At 46.6% G+C, this 16,203-nt stretch overlaps 2 protein-coding genes across 2 annotated transcripts; one reads left to right on the top strand and one right to left on the bottom strand.

The window, feature by feature from the left end:
- The first annotated feature begins 393 nt into the window (after positions 1 to 393).
- On the top strand, positions 394 to 5,186 carry LOC120640632 (G-type lectin S-receptor-like serine/threonine-protein kinase At4g27290). Its single transcript, XM_039916534.1, has 9 exons — positions 394 to 1,432; positions 1,602 to 1,927; positions 2,026 to 2,133; positions 2,231 to 2,415; positions 2,512 to 2,722; positions 2,820 to 3,031; positions 4,471 to 4,520; positions 4,602 to 4,749; positions 4,840 to 5,186. Exons 1-9 carry the CDS (start codon positions 426 to 428, stop codon positions 5,140 to 5,142), a joined length of 2,550 nt encoding a protein of 849 aa, XP_039772468.1. The 5' UTR covers positions 394 to 425; the 3' UTR covers positions 5,143 to 5,186.
- A 7,742-nt stretch (positions 5,187 to 12,928) lies between these two features.
- Positions 12,929 to 16,069, bottom strand: LOC120640630 (G-type lectin S-receptor-like serine/threonine-protein kinase B120). The gene is made up of 5 exons (XM_039916533.1): positions 14,838 to 16,069; positions 14,115 to 14,213; positions 13,842 to 14,026; positions 13,513 to 13,723; positions 12,929 to 13,409 (listed from the first exon to the last, which is right to left on the bottom strand). The coding sequence occupies exons 1-5, from the start codon at positions 15,616 to 15,618 to the stop codon at positions 13,138 to 13,140; spliced, it is 1,548 nt and encodes a 515-aa protein (XP_039772467.1). The 5' UTR covers positions 15,619 to 16,069; the 3' UTR covers positions 12,929 to 13,137.
- Between the last annotated feature and the right edge of the window lie 134 nt (positions 16,070 to 16,203).

Raw genomic sequence — 16,203 nt, 5'->3', positions numbered from 1 at the left:
TGCTCCCTCCACTGTGGACGGTCTTACAAGAGGTATTTATAAAGGAGTAACCCTAATGACTGAATTTGGATCACAACTCAATAACCATTACAAGATATATAAATTTGGCATGCATTGTAGAATGTAGATGTGGCTGTTTTAATACTACTATGACCCTGTTCTGCTGTTCTGCTCCAGCACTAGCCAACAGTGTTTTTCTCTCACACCACTCCAGCAACAGTCTCCAGCCACTAGCCAGCTAGCAGTGTTTTTCTCTCACACCACTCCAGTAGCAGCCTCCAGCACCAGCACTGTAAACAGGCCTATGTGTTAATGGTAAACATGTGACCACTAGCGAGCACCAATGTTTCCATGTATATATATCGCGGCCTCAGATGAGATCCTGATCGATGAGATGCTTCTTGCTCAAGGACAAATCGTCGCTTATGGCGGCACCAATCAAGTTTCTCAACCTCCCCTTGCTGATTTTCCCCATCCTACTCCTTTTCCATAGAGCCTCCGGTGCGGGCGGCATTGCGTCGGACACGCTCAGCAAAGGCGGCAACATCACCGATGGCGAGACGCTGGTCTCGGCCGGTGGCTCATTCACCCTGGGCTTCTTCTCACCGGCCGGGGTGCCAACCAAGAGGTGCCTCGGGATCTGGTTCACCGCGTCTGGTGTGGACGCCGTCTGCTGGGTGGCCAACCGCAACACCCCACTCAACAACACCTCAGGCGTGCTGGTGTTCGGCACCGGCGGGAGCCTTCTCCTCCTCGACGGCCCTCGAGGCCAGACCGCCTGGTCGTCGAACACGACTACCGGCGCCTCCGCCGCCTCTACGGCGGCGCAGCTGCTCGACTCCGGCAACCTGGTCGTGAGCGAGAAGAGCAGCGGCCGCCGCGTCGTCCTCTGGCAGTCGTTCGATCACCCGTCCAACACCTTGCTCGCCGGCATGAAGTTCGGCAAGAGCCTGAAGACCCGCGCAGAGTGGTCCCTCACGTCGTGGCGCGCGCGGGACGACCCGGCGACGGGGGACTACCGCCGGGTCATGGACACCAACGGCCTGCCGGACATCGTCACCTGGCATGGCGACGCCAAGAGGTACCGCGCGGGGCCGTGGAACGGCCGCTGGCTCAGCGGCGTCCCGGACATGGCGTCGGACTTCAGGCTGTTCTCCGTCCGGATGGTGAACGGCCCCGACGAGGTCACCTACGCCCTCAACGCCACCGCCAGCGCGCCCATCACCCGCGTCGTGCTGGATGAGGTCGGCGTGGTGAGGGTGCTGGTGTGGATGACGGCAAGCCGGGTGTGGAGGCCCTTCCCGTGGCTGCCGCGCGATGCCTGCGACGAGTACGCGTCGTGCGGTGCGTTCGGCTTGTGCAACGTCGACGCCGCGTCGGCGACGTTGTGCAGCTGCGTCGAGGGGTTCAGCCTCGTGAACCAGTCACGGTGGCCGGGTAGGGGTGGTAAAAGCCTAACATTTTGAATTAAAAAATCTAAAGGCCGGACCCTAAAAAGACCAGGCTCTACTCATATATAATTTTGAGTTAAAAAATTTAAAGGCTTTGTTGGACTATGAAGAGACCACTAGGACTATGCCCATTACCACCCCACCCAGAAGGGAATCGGAATCCTCCGGCGGGTGCCGGAGGGACGTGCAGCTGGAGTGCAGCGCCGGCAACGGGACGGCGACGACGGACCGGTTCGCGGTTGTGCGCAGCGTCAAGCTCCCCGACACGGACAACGCGACGGTGGACACGAGCGCGACGCTGGAGCAGTGCAGGGCGAGGTGCCTCGCCAACTGCTCGTGCGTGGCCTATGCCCCCGCCGACATCCGAGGTGACGGTGGCGGCAGTGGCTGCGTCATGTGGAAGGATGGCATCGTTGATCTCCGGTATGTGGAAAATGGGCAGGATCTCAACGTGCGGCTGGCAAATGTTGAATCAGGTAAGCAGAAGCTGCACCAGTAATAGATTCAGATTCTGAGGCAACACTCATCGTCTTTATCTGCTATGATTCAGATTTCCTTTAATACATGTCTGCAGCTACCAGGAAGGGGACGAATGTGGCAAAAATTGTGCTTCCAGTTATGGCGTCTGTGCTAGTCCTCACGGCCGCTGGCATGTACCTTATTTGGATCTGCAAGCTTAGAGGTAGAATCAGAGCCACTTCACTGCAAAGAATGATTTAGGAACAATGTTTCTGTACTAGTACAAGCTTTAATAGCAAATGGTATTGCTTTCCTGTCAGGCAAACGTCGTCAGAGCACGGATATTTTGAAGAAGGCGATTCTTGGATACTCGAATGCGCCAAGTGAGCTTGGTGATGAAAATATAGAACTTCCATTTGTCAGCTTTGGAGATATTGCAGTTGCAACAAACAATTTTTCTGAGGACAATATGCTCGGGCAAGGTGGCTTCGGCAAGGTTTATAAGGTTAGAAAAAAAAACAAACCTTTTAGACAATAGAGATATCTGAATTATGAGCTATAGCACTGCTTCTTCAGTTTAAAGAATGGTGAAATCATGCAGGGTACGCTGGGACAGAACATAGAGGTTGCAATCAAAAGGCTTGGTCAGGGTTCCAGACAGGGTGCAGAGGAATTCAGAAATGAAGTTGTTCTGATTGCAAAATTGCAGCACAGAAACCTCGTTAGACTTCTTGGTTGCTGCACCCATGGAGATGAGAAGTTGCTGATTTACGAATTCTTACCAAACAAAAGCTTGGATTTCTTTATTTTTGGTATGTTTGACCTTACATTTTTTTCCCAAAAAAGAATCATCTGTCTGACATATAGATACCTCTGGAATTGCTTATATATGAATCACCATTATTTCAGATGCTGCAAATAAATATCTCCTTGATTGGCCAACACGTTTCAAGATAATCAAAGGAATATCTAGAGGACTTCTTTATCTCCACCAAGATTCAAGGTTGACTATAATTCACCGAGATCTCAAACCGAGCAACATTTTGCTGGATGCCGATATGAGCCATAAGATATCAGATTTCGGTATGGCAAGAATCTTCGGTGGAAATCGACAAGAAGCTGTAACGAACATGACACCATTTATGCCATTTCGAGTGGTTTTGGTGATCGAATGACAACGCAATCAATGGGACTAATGGTGTTATTGAGTGAACATTTCTAGATCCCAGGGATGAAGTAAAAAGGCCATACAAAGCAATACACGAAGAAAGAACTCAAAGAAACGCTGAATTGGACGAGTTATACTGTAATCAGTAGCACCGGAAGAACCGATGCCTAAGCATCAGTGCATCCGATGGTTGTCGGAAGAACCGACGCCCTGGCTTTGGTGCAAGACTGAGCGTCTCTGTAGATCAAGTGAAGAAAGAGTGTAGCACCGGTTGAACCGATGGTGTCAAGTCAAGCATCGGTGCAATCAATATACTATGTTCCAGAGACGATGTCAAGCGTGAAGCAGCCAAGCCTTCAGCACCGGAAGAACTGACGCCCACCGGAGTATAGCGTCGGAGCAATGACGTCAGCAAGGGTAATGGCTACATGAATATCAAGTGTCAATGGAAGTTCCGACGCCATAGCATCGGTTCATCCGATGGTCCCTGAAGTTGCTGCTGCTGTGTCAGAGAAGCCAACGGCTACTTCAGTGCACAGAGTGACAGGAAGAACCGATGCCCTATGCACCAGAAGTTTCGATGCCTACGCAAAAAACTGGCCAACGGCTAGTAACGGCTCTCTTGAGTTGGTGGCCTATAGATACGCCTCACCCCGGCTATTTTGAGTTTGCTGGAGTTCCAAGACATCACACACACATCCAAGAACAGCTCCAAGCCATCCAAGAGCATAGAGATCAAATCTTTAGTCCTTAGCACAAACTTTGTGAGTGTTAGTGCTAGATTAGCTCATGAGTGAGTAATCAAGCAAGGTTTAGATCCATGTGCTGTGGTTCTAGAGTGAACTAACCTTGTATCTTGGTGTGCCGGCCATCCTTGGAGTTTTGGTGGCTCGTCGGCAAGTCTACGACCCTCCGGCTTGGTGTGGAGCGGCGTCGACAACATTGTGCGGGGGACGGAGACCCCTTCTTCGTGGACAATCTCCCTTAGTGGATATCGGGATCAAGATGAGCGTGATTGTATTCACGGAAGAGACTTGATTGCCGGGAAGCGATACTCTTCGTGAGTGCTTCAACAACGTGGATGTAGGGGCGCCTTTGTGGCAATCCGAACCGCGGGATAAATCTTCGTGTCGAGAGTTTGCTTCCTCTCATCCCTCCTTTAAGCTTCCGCATTTCATATTGATTCTTTGTGCCTTTACTTTCATAGAGTAGTATCTTGATAGGATTGACCATAGGATGCTAAACTCTTTTGGGATGAGGGTTTCACACTAAGATGAACCGTAGTTGTACATCTAGATAGTTTGTTTTAGATTAAGTTTTGTGAAAACTAGTTGGAGTCATAGATTAAGGTTTTAAGAGTGCCTAATTCACCTCCTCCACCTCTTAGGCTAGAGCACCCGATCACTTTCAGAAGCAAATACCAATCGAGTTGTTGGGACATAGTGAGTAATCATGCCTCGATGTTTAAAATGAAATTTAATTTTCCTATACTAATTCAGATTGTTTGAACTTCTTTTGAGCAGTGGCTATATGTCTCCTGAATATGCAATGGATGGCGCCTTTTCTGTCAAGTCAGATACATACAGCTTCGGTGTTATAGTCTTGGAAATTATAAGTGGATTGAAGATCACTTTAACTCACTACAAGGGCTTCCCTAACATACTTGCATATGTAAGTACGGTGGTATGCTTAAACTTTTCACATTTCAAACAAAAGCAAATTACTGAATTTCCTGTGACACATTTGATTCCATCGGTTCAGGCATGGAGCTTATGGACAGATGGCAAATCGATGGATCTGGTGGGCTCATCCCTGGCTAAGAGCTGTTCCCGAACCGAAGCTTTACGGTGTATCCAGATAGGACTTCTGTGTGTGCAAGACAATCCAAATTACAGGCCGCTCATGTCATCGGTGGTGACTATGCTGGAGAACGAAACTACACCACTTTCAGTCCCCAAACAGCCTGTGTATTTCTCATACGCGGGGACCCAAGGAACGACAGGAGAAAACACAAGCAGCTCCGTGAATAACATGAGTCTCTCAACAGGGTTGGAGGGACGGTAGATGGTTTAGGTTATGCTTGTGGATGTCTCATACATTATGTAGTATTATTTATAATGTTTTTAGAAACTAGCATAGACGCACATGCAACACATATTTGATTTTAAAAAACCTAACTAGATTTTAATTTGAAAGTTGTATTGAATTTAGTATTAATTAAATTAATATTCAAAATAAATTCCATAAACATGCATGATAAACGTCACTACTTAACATTTGTCATTGTTTATCATGTTTACCGGTGTGAAACCACGAGCCCTAATCATATTATTTCTATTCCCTATATCTTTTCTGTGTGTGAAGATTAATGGCTAGCAATGGCTAGCACGGAGTTTGAATGAAACCATTGGAGTGCAGGTTGATTTCTTGTGGGAATTCAAGTTTGCACGGCTGCCCATTCAAAACCAGGGGGACAGAGAGCAGCAGGATCGAGTTTTCAGACATTGTCCATTCGTATCGACACTCACCGAAAACAAAATTGATATGCCTTCCTATCTTTCAAAGTTGTAAACTTGTAAACAATTAGTACAAATTAACAATTGCGGCCTGAAGAACAAACAATTACACGGCCTGAAGAATAGCGGCGGATCGGAGGCTCACGTCGTTGGATTGGCCGCCAGCAGCCGCCAGCACAGATCTGTACGGAATAAGGGATGGGGTATATCCCATACCCTAACTGTTGCAACGTACTTGTATACAAGTAGGACTAATCAGAACAGAAGGAAACTACCCCGATTGTGTCCGGGTAGGATTCCTAAGTTAGTATCGGGCTATATAAGGGCGGTTAGAGACTTCCTCCAAAGCATCCACAACCTCAAGCCATACAAACCACTGAACAGGACGTAGGGTATTACACAACTTATGGTTCAAACATGTCTAAATCTTGTGTTGCTTGCACCTTCGAGTTTCTGAGCTCGACGACACTCCCACCTACAAATCAACCACCTCGGGGTATCCCTCGGTAGGCTTAGTGGTAAAACACCAACAGCTGGCATGCTAGGTAGATGTGCTCATCGATGATCCACTAGAGAATTCGACGACAGCGCTCAACTCCACCATCGTGCTCGAGGAGGGCACAATTTTCATCTTCGGCTCCTGGGTCTGCATTACTAAGGGCGCAGGTGATTTCAACAGCCACCTCGTTGACACGGGGAGGCCGAAGGCATCGGTACCAACATCCAGTCGTGACATCGACAAACTCGCCGATGATCTCGGTGAAATCAAAATTTCTGATCTAATCGGAAACCACGAGAGCGAGTCCGGGTTCATCCCGACTTCTACTCGTGACGGGTCCGGACTCTACCTTCCGTTCGGACTATGCAACAGTGCCACCGTCTACTAGGAGGTGCTACAGTCTGAGTCCTTTTCCGCATTGGAAAAGGACTTAGATGACTTGCTTCAACTCGGAGCGGAAAAGACGGGGGAAGCCGCTGCATGCTTGGAGGCTCCAATCTACAGCAACTACCCGGATCCTGATAACAGCACCGAGCCCTTCATGGGCGGTCATCGGGGTCTGATGATCACTTCGACTCCACAAGACCGGTTCGTGTATTGGAAGGATATGGAGCCCTCCAAACTACTTGGCAACGAGGCCCGCCTTGTGGCCTACTTCGAGGAATGGCCTTATCAGGAAGGCAGGTCCCTTTCGCCCATCCGTGAGGATGCAGAGGGAAACATAGTGCTGGTCGACTACAGCTCCGACGAGCACACATCGGATCACCACGTCTACATGGCGACCATTAGCAACCCGAAGGATATGGGATAGCCAGTACAAAATTGAGCTACGCATTTTTTAATGAGAGGGGGTGGGGGCTCAATAATGAAGACACATAATAAGTTGCTCATTCTCTCATTTCTCTCTTGCTTAGTCCATAGACCAGTGGAGTTTAGGCTGAAGTAGCTCATCTTCGGGTCCCTAAGGTTGCTTGGGAGTTTTTGCATGTGTTTGGCTCTTATTTTTCTTTGTAATTCTCGGATACTGTAATAGATATATTGTCACAGAAACACCCTTGACAATTAATGAAATGAAGAGACCACTAAAACATAACCAAACACGGCAGCTGAGCCTACTGAGCCGGGTTTAGTGTCATGGCACTGTGCCATTCTAGGTTTCTTCCGCATGTGTAGCTACTAGTAACAAACAAGACGAACTAATTATACACTATACACGTTAGCTTAAATCTATTGCAAGGGTAAGGAAGAATAATAAACTCAGTACAGAAATGTAGCCCTTTATTATTTCTTCCAAATGTGAGTGGTGCGAACAAGAAAACGCATCTTATAGCAGCATAAAAAGGATTATAAAGAGGGCTGTCTTCAACTAAATTGACTAGGAAATCTCATGGGTGGGGCGAATCCCCATATCCAGATCCATTGCCTCCACCACTGCCGCTCCCACCATTCTGACCATTTCCATGGCCACTACCCGTGCTATTAGCCTCAGCACTTGTGCCAATGAATTGATAGGTAATACCAGAGCTAGACCCCGAACCACTGCCACTACCAGTCCCATAACCGCTGGATCCAATATTACCTCCGGCTTGCCCGCTACCACCGCCTGCGCCGCTACCACCAGCACCGAGATGTCCACGATAATTAGGCGCAACCTTCTGATAAGAGGCCGGGGTATAAGAGCCCGAGCTGCTGCCGCCGCCTTGGCCATAACCATACCCACCATTCAGCCCGCCGCCACTGCCTCGGCCGCCTCCTCCAGCAACGGCATGGGCAGCTGGTCCATCGTTCCCATTCTCGGCTGTCCCAGTGCCACTCCCCGAGCCCCCGCCAGAGCCACTCACAAATCCACCACCCCCTCCTCCTCCTCCGCTGCCGCGTCCCTCGGCAGTGGCCGCTGATGGCTCTGCATTGGCAATGGAGCAAGTGCTCAACAACAAGATAGCGAAGCCAACAACTACTAGTCTAGTCCTATCCATAGCGAACTTGGTGGAATGAAATGTGGCCGGCCGTGCTATGGAAGCAGCTAGCGTATTACTTGGTGGAATGAACTTGGAGTAGTATTTATATACCGCTAGCTAGTGGCCGACTTGCCGTACATGCTATGCATTATACTTATATTCGTTCAGTTTCCAAACAGCACGGTGATTTGATGAAGCGGTAAATTTCGATGCGAGATCTTAGCCATTGAGGTCCAACACTACCTTCTTTTATTTGACACTGACCTCGACGAAGAATCTCGATTAGTTTGAAGTTTCCTTGTTAATTTCTTTCAACGGGTTCTCGAGATCTATGCATGATTACATTTCTGTATCATCATTAGGACGTTACTCTCCCCGTTTGAGTGAGGCGAGGGCGGGAACCTGATCCTTGTGACGTTGGCTCTCCAACGTCACAGGGGAACAGTATTTTGTTAAGAGAGCTACATTGATTTGCAATTATCGTTCGCTTGAATACTGTAGCGACTTCACTGTGCGTCAAAGTTCTATAGAGCTTTTAAACTGCTGGACTCATCCCTTCTCAAGACTTGTTCACCCACTGAAGCTTTACGGTGCATCCTGACTGTTGTGGGTGCAGGACAATCCAAATAGTAGGCCATTCATGTCATCGGTTGTGTTCATATTGGAGAATTTGTTTTTTTTTTAAGTTAGCAGGCTGCTCTGTCATTTAAGGAAGAGGAAGCAAGTTCAAAGTCTTACAAACCTGATATTACATAAAAAACAAAGTCTCTCGAACTCGATAAAACTAGACGGTACATAAGAAACTAAGATAACTCTGGCCCTGCACAGGCCAAGTTTTTTACACTGACATCTAGCTTTATTTCTTGCACCACCTCAGCCGGAGTCTTGTGTTGTTGCTCAAATACTCTTCTATTCCTTTCCTTCCATAGGTTCCAGGCACAATAAATCATCATCCCAGCTTTTAAGTTCCTTGTCTTCTTTGGCAATTGCAGGAGCTCCTTTTGCCACCAATAGACAATTTCCAACCCATTTTCCGGTCGACGAACTAGTTGCTGCGTCCAAACCTCCATTTTTTCCCACACTAGTTGAGCAAAGTTGCAGTGCAGTACTAAATGAGCTGCCGTCTCCTGTTCCTGGTTGCATAGGGAGCAAACTGGATTGCATGGCCACTGTCTTGCATCAAATTATCCGCTGTTAAAATCTTAGATTGTACCAGGAGCCAAGCGGAGAATGAGTTCACACCACTTCTCGCAACGGTATCCAGAAGCCCAAGGAACAGGAGAAAACATCGGCGGTAGATGGTTAGGTTATAGGAGTACATTTATATGTCAGTATGTACGGCGATGTTTGGTTTTTGGGCTGAAAAAGATTTCGCGAAATTTTTTTGCACCTTTGACCACTAATTAGTAGTATTAAATAAAGTCTAATTACAAAACCACCTGCAGAACTCCTGGTAAACTCGAGAGACCAATCTAATGAGGCCTTTGACCGCACAATTAGAGGATAGTTACTGTAGCATCACTGTATCAAATCATGAATTAATTACCGTTATTAGATTCGTCGCGAAAAATTACACCCATCCCTAAATTTTTTTGCAAATAGACTATATTTAGTAATCCATGTATACAAGATTTCCTTTTCGCGAAATTTTTACAATAGAAACCAAACATTGCCATGTGTGAATCACTTTGTTTTGACACATTTGTACTTTTGTGTTGAAGGGGCCGTATTCACATTGTTATGAGTGTATGTGTATCTCCTTATTGCATGGAACTGTATTTCATTTAAACAAAATTAAGGGTATCTTTTGCTGGCAATATGAATGACATCACATAAGAGTAATCTCATGAAATTTGTCCTGCATTCGGGACTTCTTTCTTTACCGTGTGAACTTGCTACAATTTATTTATTCAAACATAATTCACTCTGTTCTGCTGGCTGCCAGCCAGCCAACAGTATTTTTCTCTCACACAAAACCAGCACCGGCCACCAACCAGCCAGCAGTAATTTTCTCTTACAACAAACTATTCGCAGCCAGCAGAACAGAGTGATGACACAAAGGGTAAATGTTGTATTAGTAACATATATTGCTTCAGGAAGATTGGTTGATTATATCTGATAAAAAATATATTGCACATAAATATTGGTTAATGATTACATGCTGTCTGTTGGGCTGGAGCATGAATCTGTTGGGCTGTAAGCCTATTAGGCCAGTCTTAATGGGGGTTTTATAGAGAATTTCATGACATTAAATATCATTAATTTTGCTGACGTGGCAGGGAGAGAGAATGATGGAGTTTCATGAGATGTGAGGAGAGTTTCATCACCATAAAACTCATCTGGCATAGTTACCTAGTTCGCAGTCTATATATCTGTGTCCATAAAACTCCTATTGAGACTGACCTTAGTGTCAAAGCAGCAAGCTGCACGTTCAGTTTCCTTCCAGTTGGACTGTACTAACATGTGCAAAAATCAATTCCTGACTGGGCCACAACAGTCATGAGATGGGCCGCTCGGGACAGAGAAAAGGTCTCTACTCCTAGGCCCATCTGAGCGGGCGCCGCCAGAAACCTATGCATCTTCCGGAAGTTTTTTCTCAACATAACTTCCAGTGTTTGAGATTCGTGCAACTATTACCAACCATTGGATCTACACACTCAAACCTAACACTTCCTACTCCATCCTTCACTGTGCCTGCCGCCGGCGCCCCTACTAGGCCGCGCCGCTGCGCCATGGCCGCCCCCCCGGCCACCACCACCGCCGCCCCCGGCGCCTCCGGCCGCTGCCGCGCGCTGCTGTCGCGGCCGTGCCGTGGCTGCCGCCGGCCGCCGCCCCCGGCCACGGCCGCGCCATGGCCCCCGCGCGACGCTGCCCCCGGCCGCAGCCGCACCATGGCCCCTGCGCGACACCGCCACTGCCGCCCCCGGCCGCCTCCGCTGCAGCCCTCGGCCGCCGTCGCGTGCTGCTGCAGCGGCCGCGCCGTGGCCCCGCGCGACGCCGCCCCCGGCCGCATCCGCGCCATGGGCGCCGCTCCGCATCACCGTCGGGACACCGCCGCGCCCTGACTTGGCCACACGCGCCGCCGTGCCTAGCGCCGGCGTTTGGTCGCCGGAAAATAAGGGTTCAACATTTTAAATTTACCATTTCAACATTTGACATCTAGAATTTCAACATTTTATTTATAGAGTTTCAACATTTCGAACGTCAAATGTTGAACGTGTTTAAAAAAATATTGAACGTATTTAAAAGAAATGTTGAACAGTTACAGTAGCTAATTAGGTCAAAAAGAACTTTAAAAATGAATAGATTATCCACGTTGCACAAGATGCGAGCCCCCGCCGCGCCGCCACCCGTAGAGGAGCCGGGCAGCCGGCGTTCGCCGCTGCCTGGTGCAACGAGGCGCCGTTGGGGGAGACAGCGCTCGGGGGTCAAAGCGGCGAAGTGGCGGAGGCTGAGAGCTGAGGCGGAGGAGCCACAACCACTCCGCCCTTCATCCTATCGTTGTACAGGTACAGCTACACGGACCCTTGACGCCTCGCGCCGCGGCAGTTCGACACCCACCCGCGTCGCAAGGTCGCCGTTTTGAGTCCAGGTACTGCAGTCTACACTAGAGACTACTGGTCCACTATTATTCGGGGGCTATATATGCTCTAACCTGTTTGCTTGCTTCTGGTGCTGTGGGCTTGATGAATATTTAGGACTTGGATGTTATTGCCTTTCCTGCTTAGTTAAGTTTAGAGGGTAAAAACGCGTGCTACGCATTCACAGGAATTGGTGATCTTAAGGTTTTTTTTGCAATGCCTCTCCAAAACACAAAATCTCGGCATAACCACTGAATGTGTGAGCTTTACCTGTCAGTGGCGATTTGCTGAATTTAACTTGCAGCTAACCTTGGAGATAAACATCTGAATGTCTGGTAAACCTGGCCAGGCAAAGTATTTGCTGGTTACCTTCTACACGACATAGTGTACTTACTGCTTGCTCATATTATGCATACATCATCGTTTTTGGGATATCTTGAATAAAAAAGCACACATTAGTGATCGAAAGTGACACAATATTGGAAACAACTCTGAACTTGCTACTGTTTCTTTATCTGAACTTTGATGGTTTTTTACCTAAGAATAGATAACAGTTCAAGAATTTAGAATCTAATCCATATGAGGTACTGCCGTACTGCACGGAAAAGATTAGACAGCCTTCATCTTTTGGCATTTCTGCAACTGAAGAGTGAAATTTGATTGCATTCTTTGTTATGACACTTGGCCAATAATTCTCAATTCCCTATGCATTATTTGCAACTTTTCCATGCTGTAAACTTCAGTTCAGTATGTTCAGTACAGTAAGCTCACAGATATCCTTTTTTAAGACTGTAAGTTCACATATGTCACAATCACCTATGCTGAAATTCACATAACCCTACACAGTTCATAAGACTTGAGCATTTACATAGTAAATAAAGGTTGGTGTTAAACATCTAGCGTCCCTCTAGTGTTGTGATAATTGATGCATTCAGAGAACCTTCCATGTTTCTCCTTGTTTCTTCTGTTCCATTATTCCTTGGTGCAAAATACACAGGCTCCTTTGGTGCTGGAAGCAATGTTGTTTCATTCTCTAACATAAACACAACTGATGACATGAGTGGCCTTGCATTTGGATTGTCTTGGACACACAAAAGTCCTACATGAATACACCGCAAAACTTCATGGGCCGGACAATTTTCAGCAACTGATGAATCCACCAATTCCATTGCATTTCCATCTTCCCATAATGTCCATGTCTGGAAAAATGTAGATCTTGTCTCAATCAAATTAATATAGTTCTGTTTATGCTATTAAACATATATTTGAGTGTTCTGAACTACTCACATAAGCTATAAGGTTTGGGAATTCCGATATGAATTGAGTTGAGATGATCTTCAAGCCACTTACAATCTCCAAAAGAAGAACACCAAAGCTATATGTGTCCGATTTGACAGAAAATGCACCACTCGTCACATATTCAGGAGACATGTAACCACTGCTTAAACAGTATTTCAACATTAAAGGAAGAACAATTTGAATTAGACTTGAGTATAATAGTTGCATTATTGAGCATTGAACAGAACATGAATTACTTTATATGTCCCAACAACACGGGTAGTGTTTGCTAGTTGCTGGTTTCCACCAAAGATTCTTGCCATACCGAAATCAGATATTTTGGGACTCATTTCTGTGTCCAACAGGATGTTACTTGCTTTAAGATCTCTATGAATTATTGTTAATCTTGAATCTTGGTGGAGATATAGAAGGCCTCTTGCTACTCCTTTAACTATTTTGAACCGTATTGGCCAATCGAGCACATGTTTTCTTGAATTGTCTTCCAACAAGATCAGTTTTAAACAAAGGCTATCGTTAGTCATCATGAGTATACTTTCGGTGAATGTATGAATTGCACTATGTAATCCAGAGTCAGTGCATACCAAAAAGGAAGGCATCCAGGCTTTTGTTGGGCAAGTATTCGTAGATCTGTAACTTCTCTTCTTCATGAATACAGCAACCAAGTAGTCTAACTAGGTTTCTGTGCTGTAGTTTGACAAGTAGAACTACTTCGTTTCTGAATTCATCAATACCTTGCCCGGAACCTTGACTAAGCCTTTTGACAGCAACTTCTTTGCCACCTTTCAACATTCCCTACATGATTGCATCCTTCTGAATTGGAAAATGATAAAAAACTCAATTGTTCTTCTACTTTAGCTATTCTTTTTAACGCATATTGTCATGTAACTATCACTGCTAAATTTGCCATTACCTTGTAAACTTTGCCAAAGCCTCCTCTTCCAAGCATATGGCAGTCAGAGAAATTGTCGGTTGCAGCAACAATGTCATCGAAGCTAAGAAATGAAAATTCTACATTTTTGTCTCCAAGTTCATTGGAGTTGCCCAAGTATCCTAGCATCAGTTTCTTCTGAATTTCCTCTTTTCGCCATTTACCTGCTGATCAGGATTGATACCTTTTCCTTAAAATTTGTACAGAATAATATCACGTGTTGAAAACAACTAAACAAGGCACTTATTATTGTACCTTTGAATTTGTATATGCAGACAAGGGCTATGCATATGGGGAGCAGCAGGCATGCTATAACCGGGAGTACAATCTTTACTAGATTGGTCTTCGTTTTAACTGCCACAGTGAAACTTGTCAGAATATACTGCATTATTAATTGACTTTTACAAACAAAAAGTGGCCTGCCTATTATTAATGATACCAAGAAAACTAGAAATACTATATCTTTTAATGCTTGTTTTTAATTTCGGAGGCACTACTGCAACATTTTGAAAAATCCTTGCTTGACTTCTGTCATTGTTTGGTTGTATTCTTTTTCAAATGAATGATTGTGATCTTTCTGTTTTGTTTTATTGACTACAAAATTGTACCATAAGCTGCATTGTTAAAAATCAATAGCTATGATTTCTGGAAACGTGACCCCCGATCATGTTGTGCATTTATTTTTAAGAATAGCATCTCTGTGTTAATACATATAGGATGGTATTTCATATTTTCAGCCATTTCATTCTGGTGATACATGAAGGAAACAGGGCCAGTCGACATAGGAAAAATACCTAACATGATTAACTTTTATGAGACTTAAATGTTGTGTTCTTTAAATCAGATTAGTGAAAATCTTTTTTGAGTGGATGGTACTCATTATTTTCTTTTGCTTCACTGCTAGATGTATATATCTGTCAATATTGGAGAAACTATCCTTGGATCAACAAAGCGAAGAGGTACAAGAACAGTGCATACCAGGAGGGTTGGCAAGCCTGAGGTATAGCTCCTCGCCATAGTTGCTGCTTTTCCATGTATCGACAAGCTTCCCGGTCCAAACCAAGCACCTTGACTGGTCTACCACGGCACTGCTCAAGTTGGCGTAAGCATAGGCAGTGCACGAGCAATTCCGGCTGCATTCGGCCGTGCACTGCTCAAAGGTTCTGTTCCGGAGGAGCACGAACTTGTCAGGAACTCTCATCCCGGGCAGGGCCACGAAGTGACTTCCCTTGCTGCACTGCAGCGGTTCTGTTCTCCGGCATCCTCTGGAAGAGTTGAGACCTACGGACTCAAAGCCCTCGAGGCAGTGGCATGCCAGGGCAGCCCCAGTGAAGTCGCAGTAGCTGTTCGGGCCACACGAGTCATAAAGGCCGTAGCTGCCTTCAGGGCGCGCAGAGATCACCGTCCATGCTGATGAATTGCTCTCCCAGGTCAGGAGCTTCATGGTGCCTGTGTGATCGAGCATGATCCGCGAGTATGGTGAGCCGCCGGAGACCACAATTTCAAGGTAGAACTCATCCCCTTTGTTGACGATGGTCTGGTACACCATGGAGCTGGGGCTGCTTGGGTACATGCCGCCCAGTACACCGTTCCACACGCTGATGCGGCAGTATATCTTTGTCCCGTTCCAAATGATCAACTGGAGGTTCGAGACGGGGTCGAGGCCGAACGAGAAGTCTCCGGTGGATGGGTCATCAGGGCTCCTCCAAGAAATCAGGCGAGCCGCCGCACGAGCCCTGTGGATCAACAAGAACTCCATTCCTGGGAGGATGGTGTCAGTTGGGTAATCGAAGCTCTGCCATATGACCGTTGTGTTAGGCAGTTGGAGTACCAGGTTCCCCGTGTCGAGCAGCACCAGGAAAGCGCCGCTGTTGTTGGCAGCGATGATGTTCTTTGTTTTTCAGATAGTTTGGCCTTTGGAATCGTACAGCATTAGGTCAGAGCTGTTGCTGATGGCAAGCGTCGGGGCTGAAGAGGTGGCGGTTGGGTTGTCGCGGTTGGCGACCCTCACTATGGTGCGGTTGTGCTCGGGGATGCCGTGGAACCAAATCCCAACATACAGGCTCTCGTTGGAGCGGACCGGGGAGAAGAAGCCGAGAGCGAATACGCCATTCTTGGAGATGAGCAGGTCCCCGGGAGAGAGTGGCCTTGAGCTTGTCAGCTGGTCATCTGATTGGTGTGACGGAACCGCCAAATTAAAACTCTAAATTAAGTGTAACTAGCAAGGTGCCCCGCGCAATTTGCGCGGGTATCTAGTTTTTTTTTCTAAACTTTTAGATTTTCTTACATTAGAAAAGTTGAATACAAATAGTTTTGTTTAGTTGTATCTTGTGATTATCTTGTT

Source organism: Panicum virgatum, chromosome 7K, assembly GCF_016808335.1.
Source record: "Panicum virgatum strain AP13 chromosome 7K, P.virgatum_v5, whole genome shotgun sequence".
Classification (NCBI taxonomy): Eukaryota; Viridiplantae; Streptophyta; class Magnoliopsida; order Poales; family Poaceae; genus Panicum; species Panicum virgatum.
The sequence above is the reverse complement of the archived record's forward strand: the minus strand, read 5'-3'. Positions and strand labels throughout refer to the sequence as shown.

Bases quoted from the DNA above. Each gene is read 5' to 3' on its own strand.
- LOC120640632 (XM_039916534.1), top strand. From the start codon at position 426: ATGGCGGCACCAATCAAGTTTCTCAACCTCCCCTTGCTGATTTTCCCC. The intron at 1,928-2,025 runs GTAAGCAGAAGC...ACATGTCTGCAG, and splicing joins GCTGGCAAATGTTGAATCAG to CTACCAGGAAGGGGACGAAT. The intron at 4,521-4,601 runs GTGAGTAATCAT...TCTTTTGAGCAG, and splicing joins AATCGAGTTGTTGGGACATA to TGGCTATATGTCTCCTGAAT.
- LOC120640630 (XM_039916533.1), bottom strand. From the start codon at position 15,618: ATGGAGTTCTTGTTGATCCACAGGGCTCGTGCGGCGGCTCGCCTGATT. The intron at 14,027-14,114 runs GTACAATAATAA...AATCCTGATCAG, and splicing joins CTGCATATACAAATTCAAAG to CAGGTAAATGGCGAAAAGAG. The intron at 13,724-13,841 runs GTAATGGCAAAT...GCAATCATGTAG, and splicing joins GCTTTGGCAAAGTTTACAAG to GGAATGTTGAAAGGTGGCAA.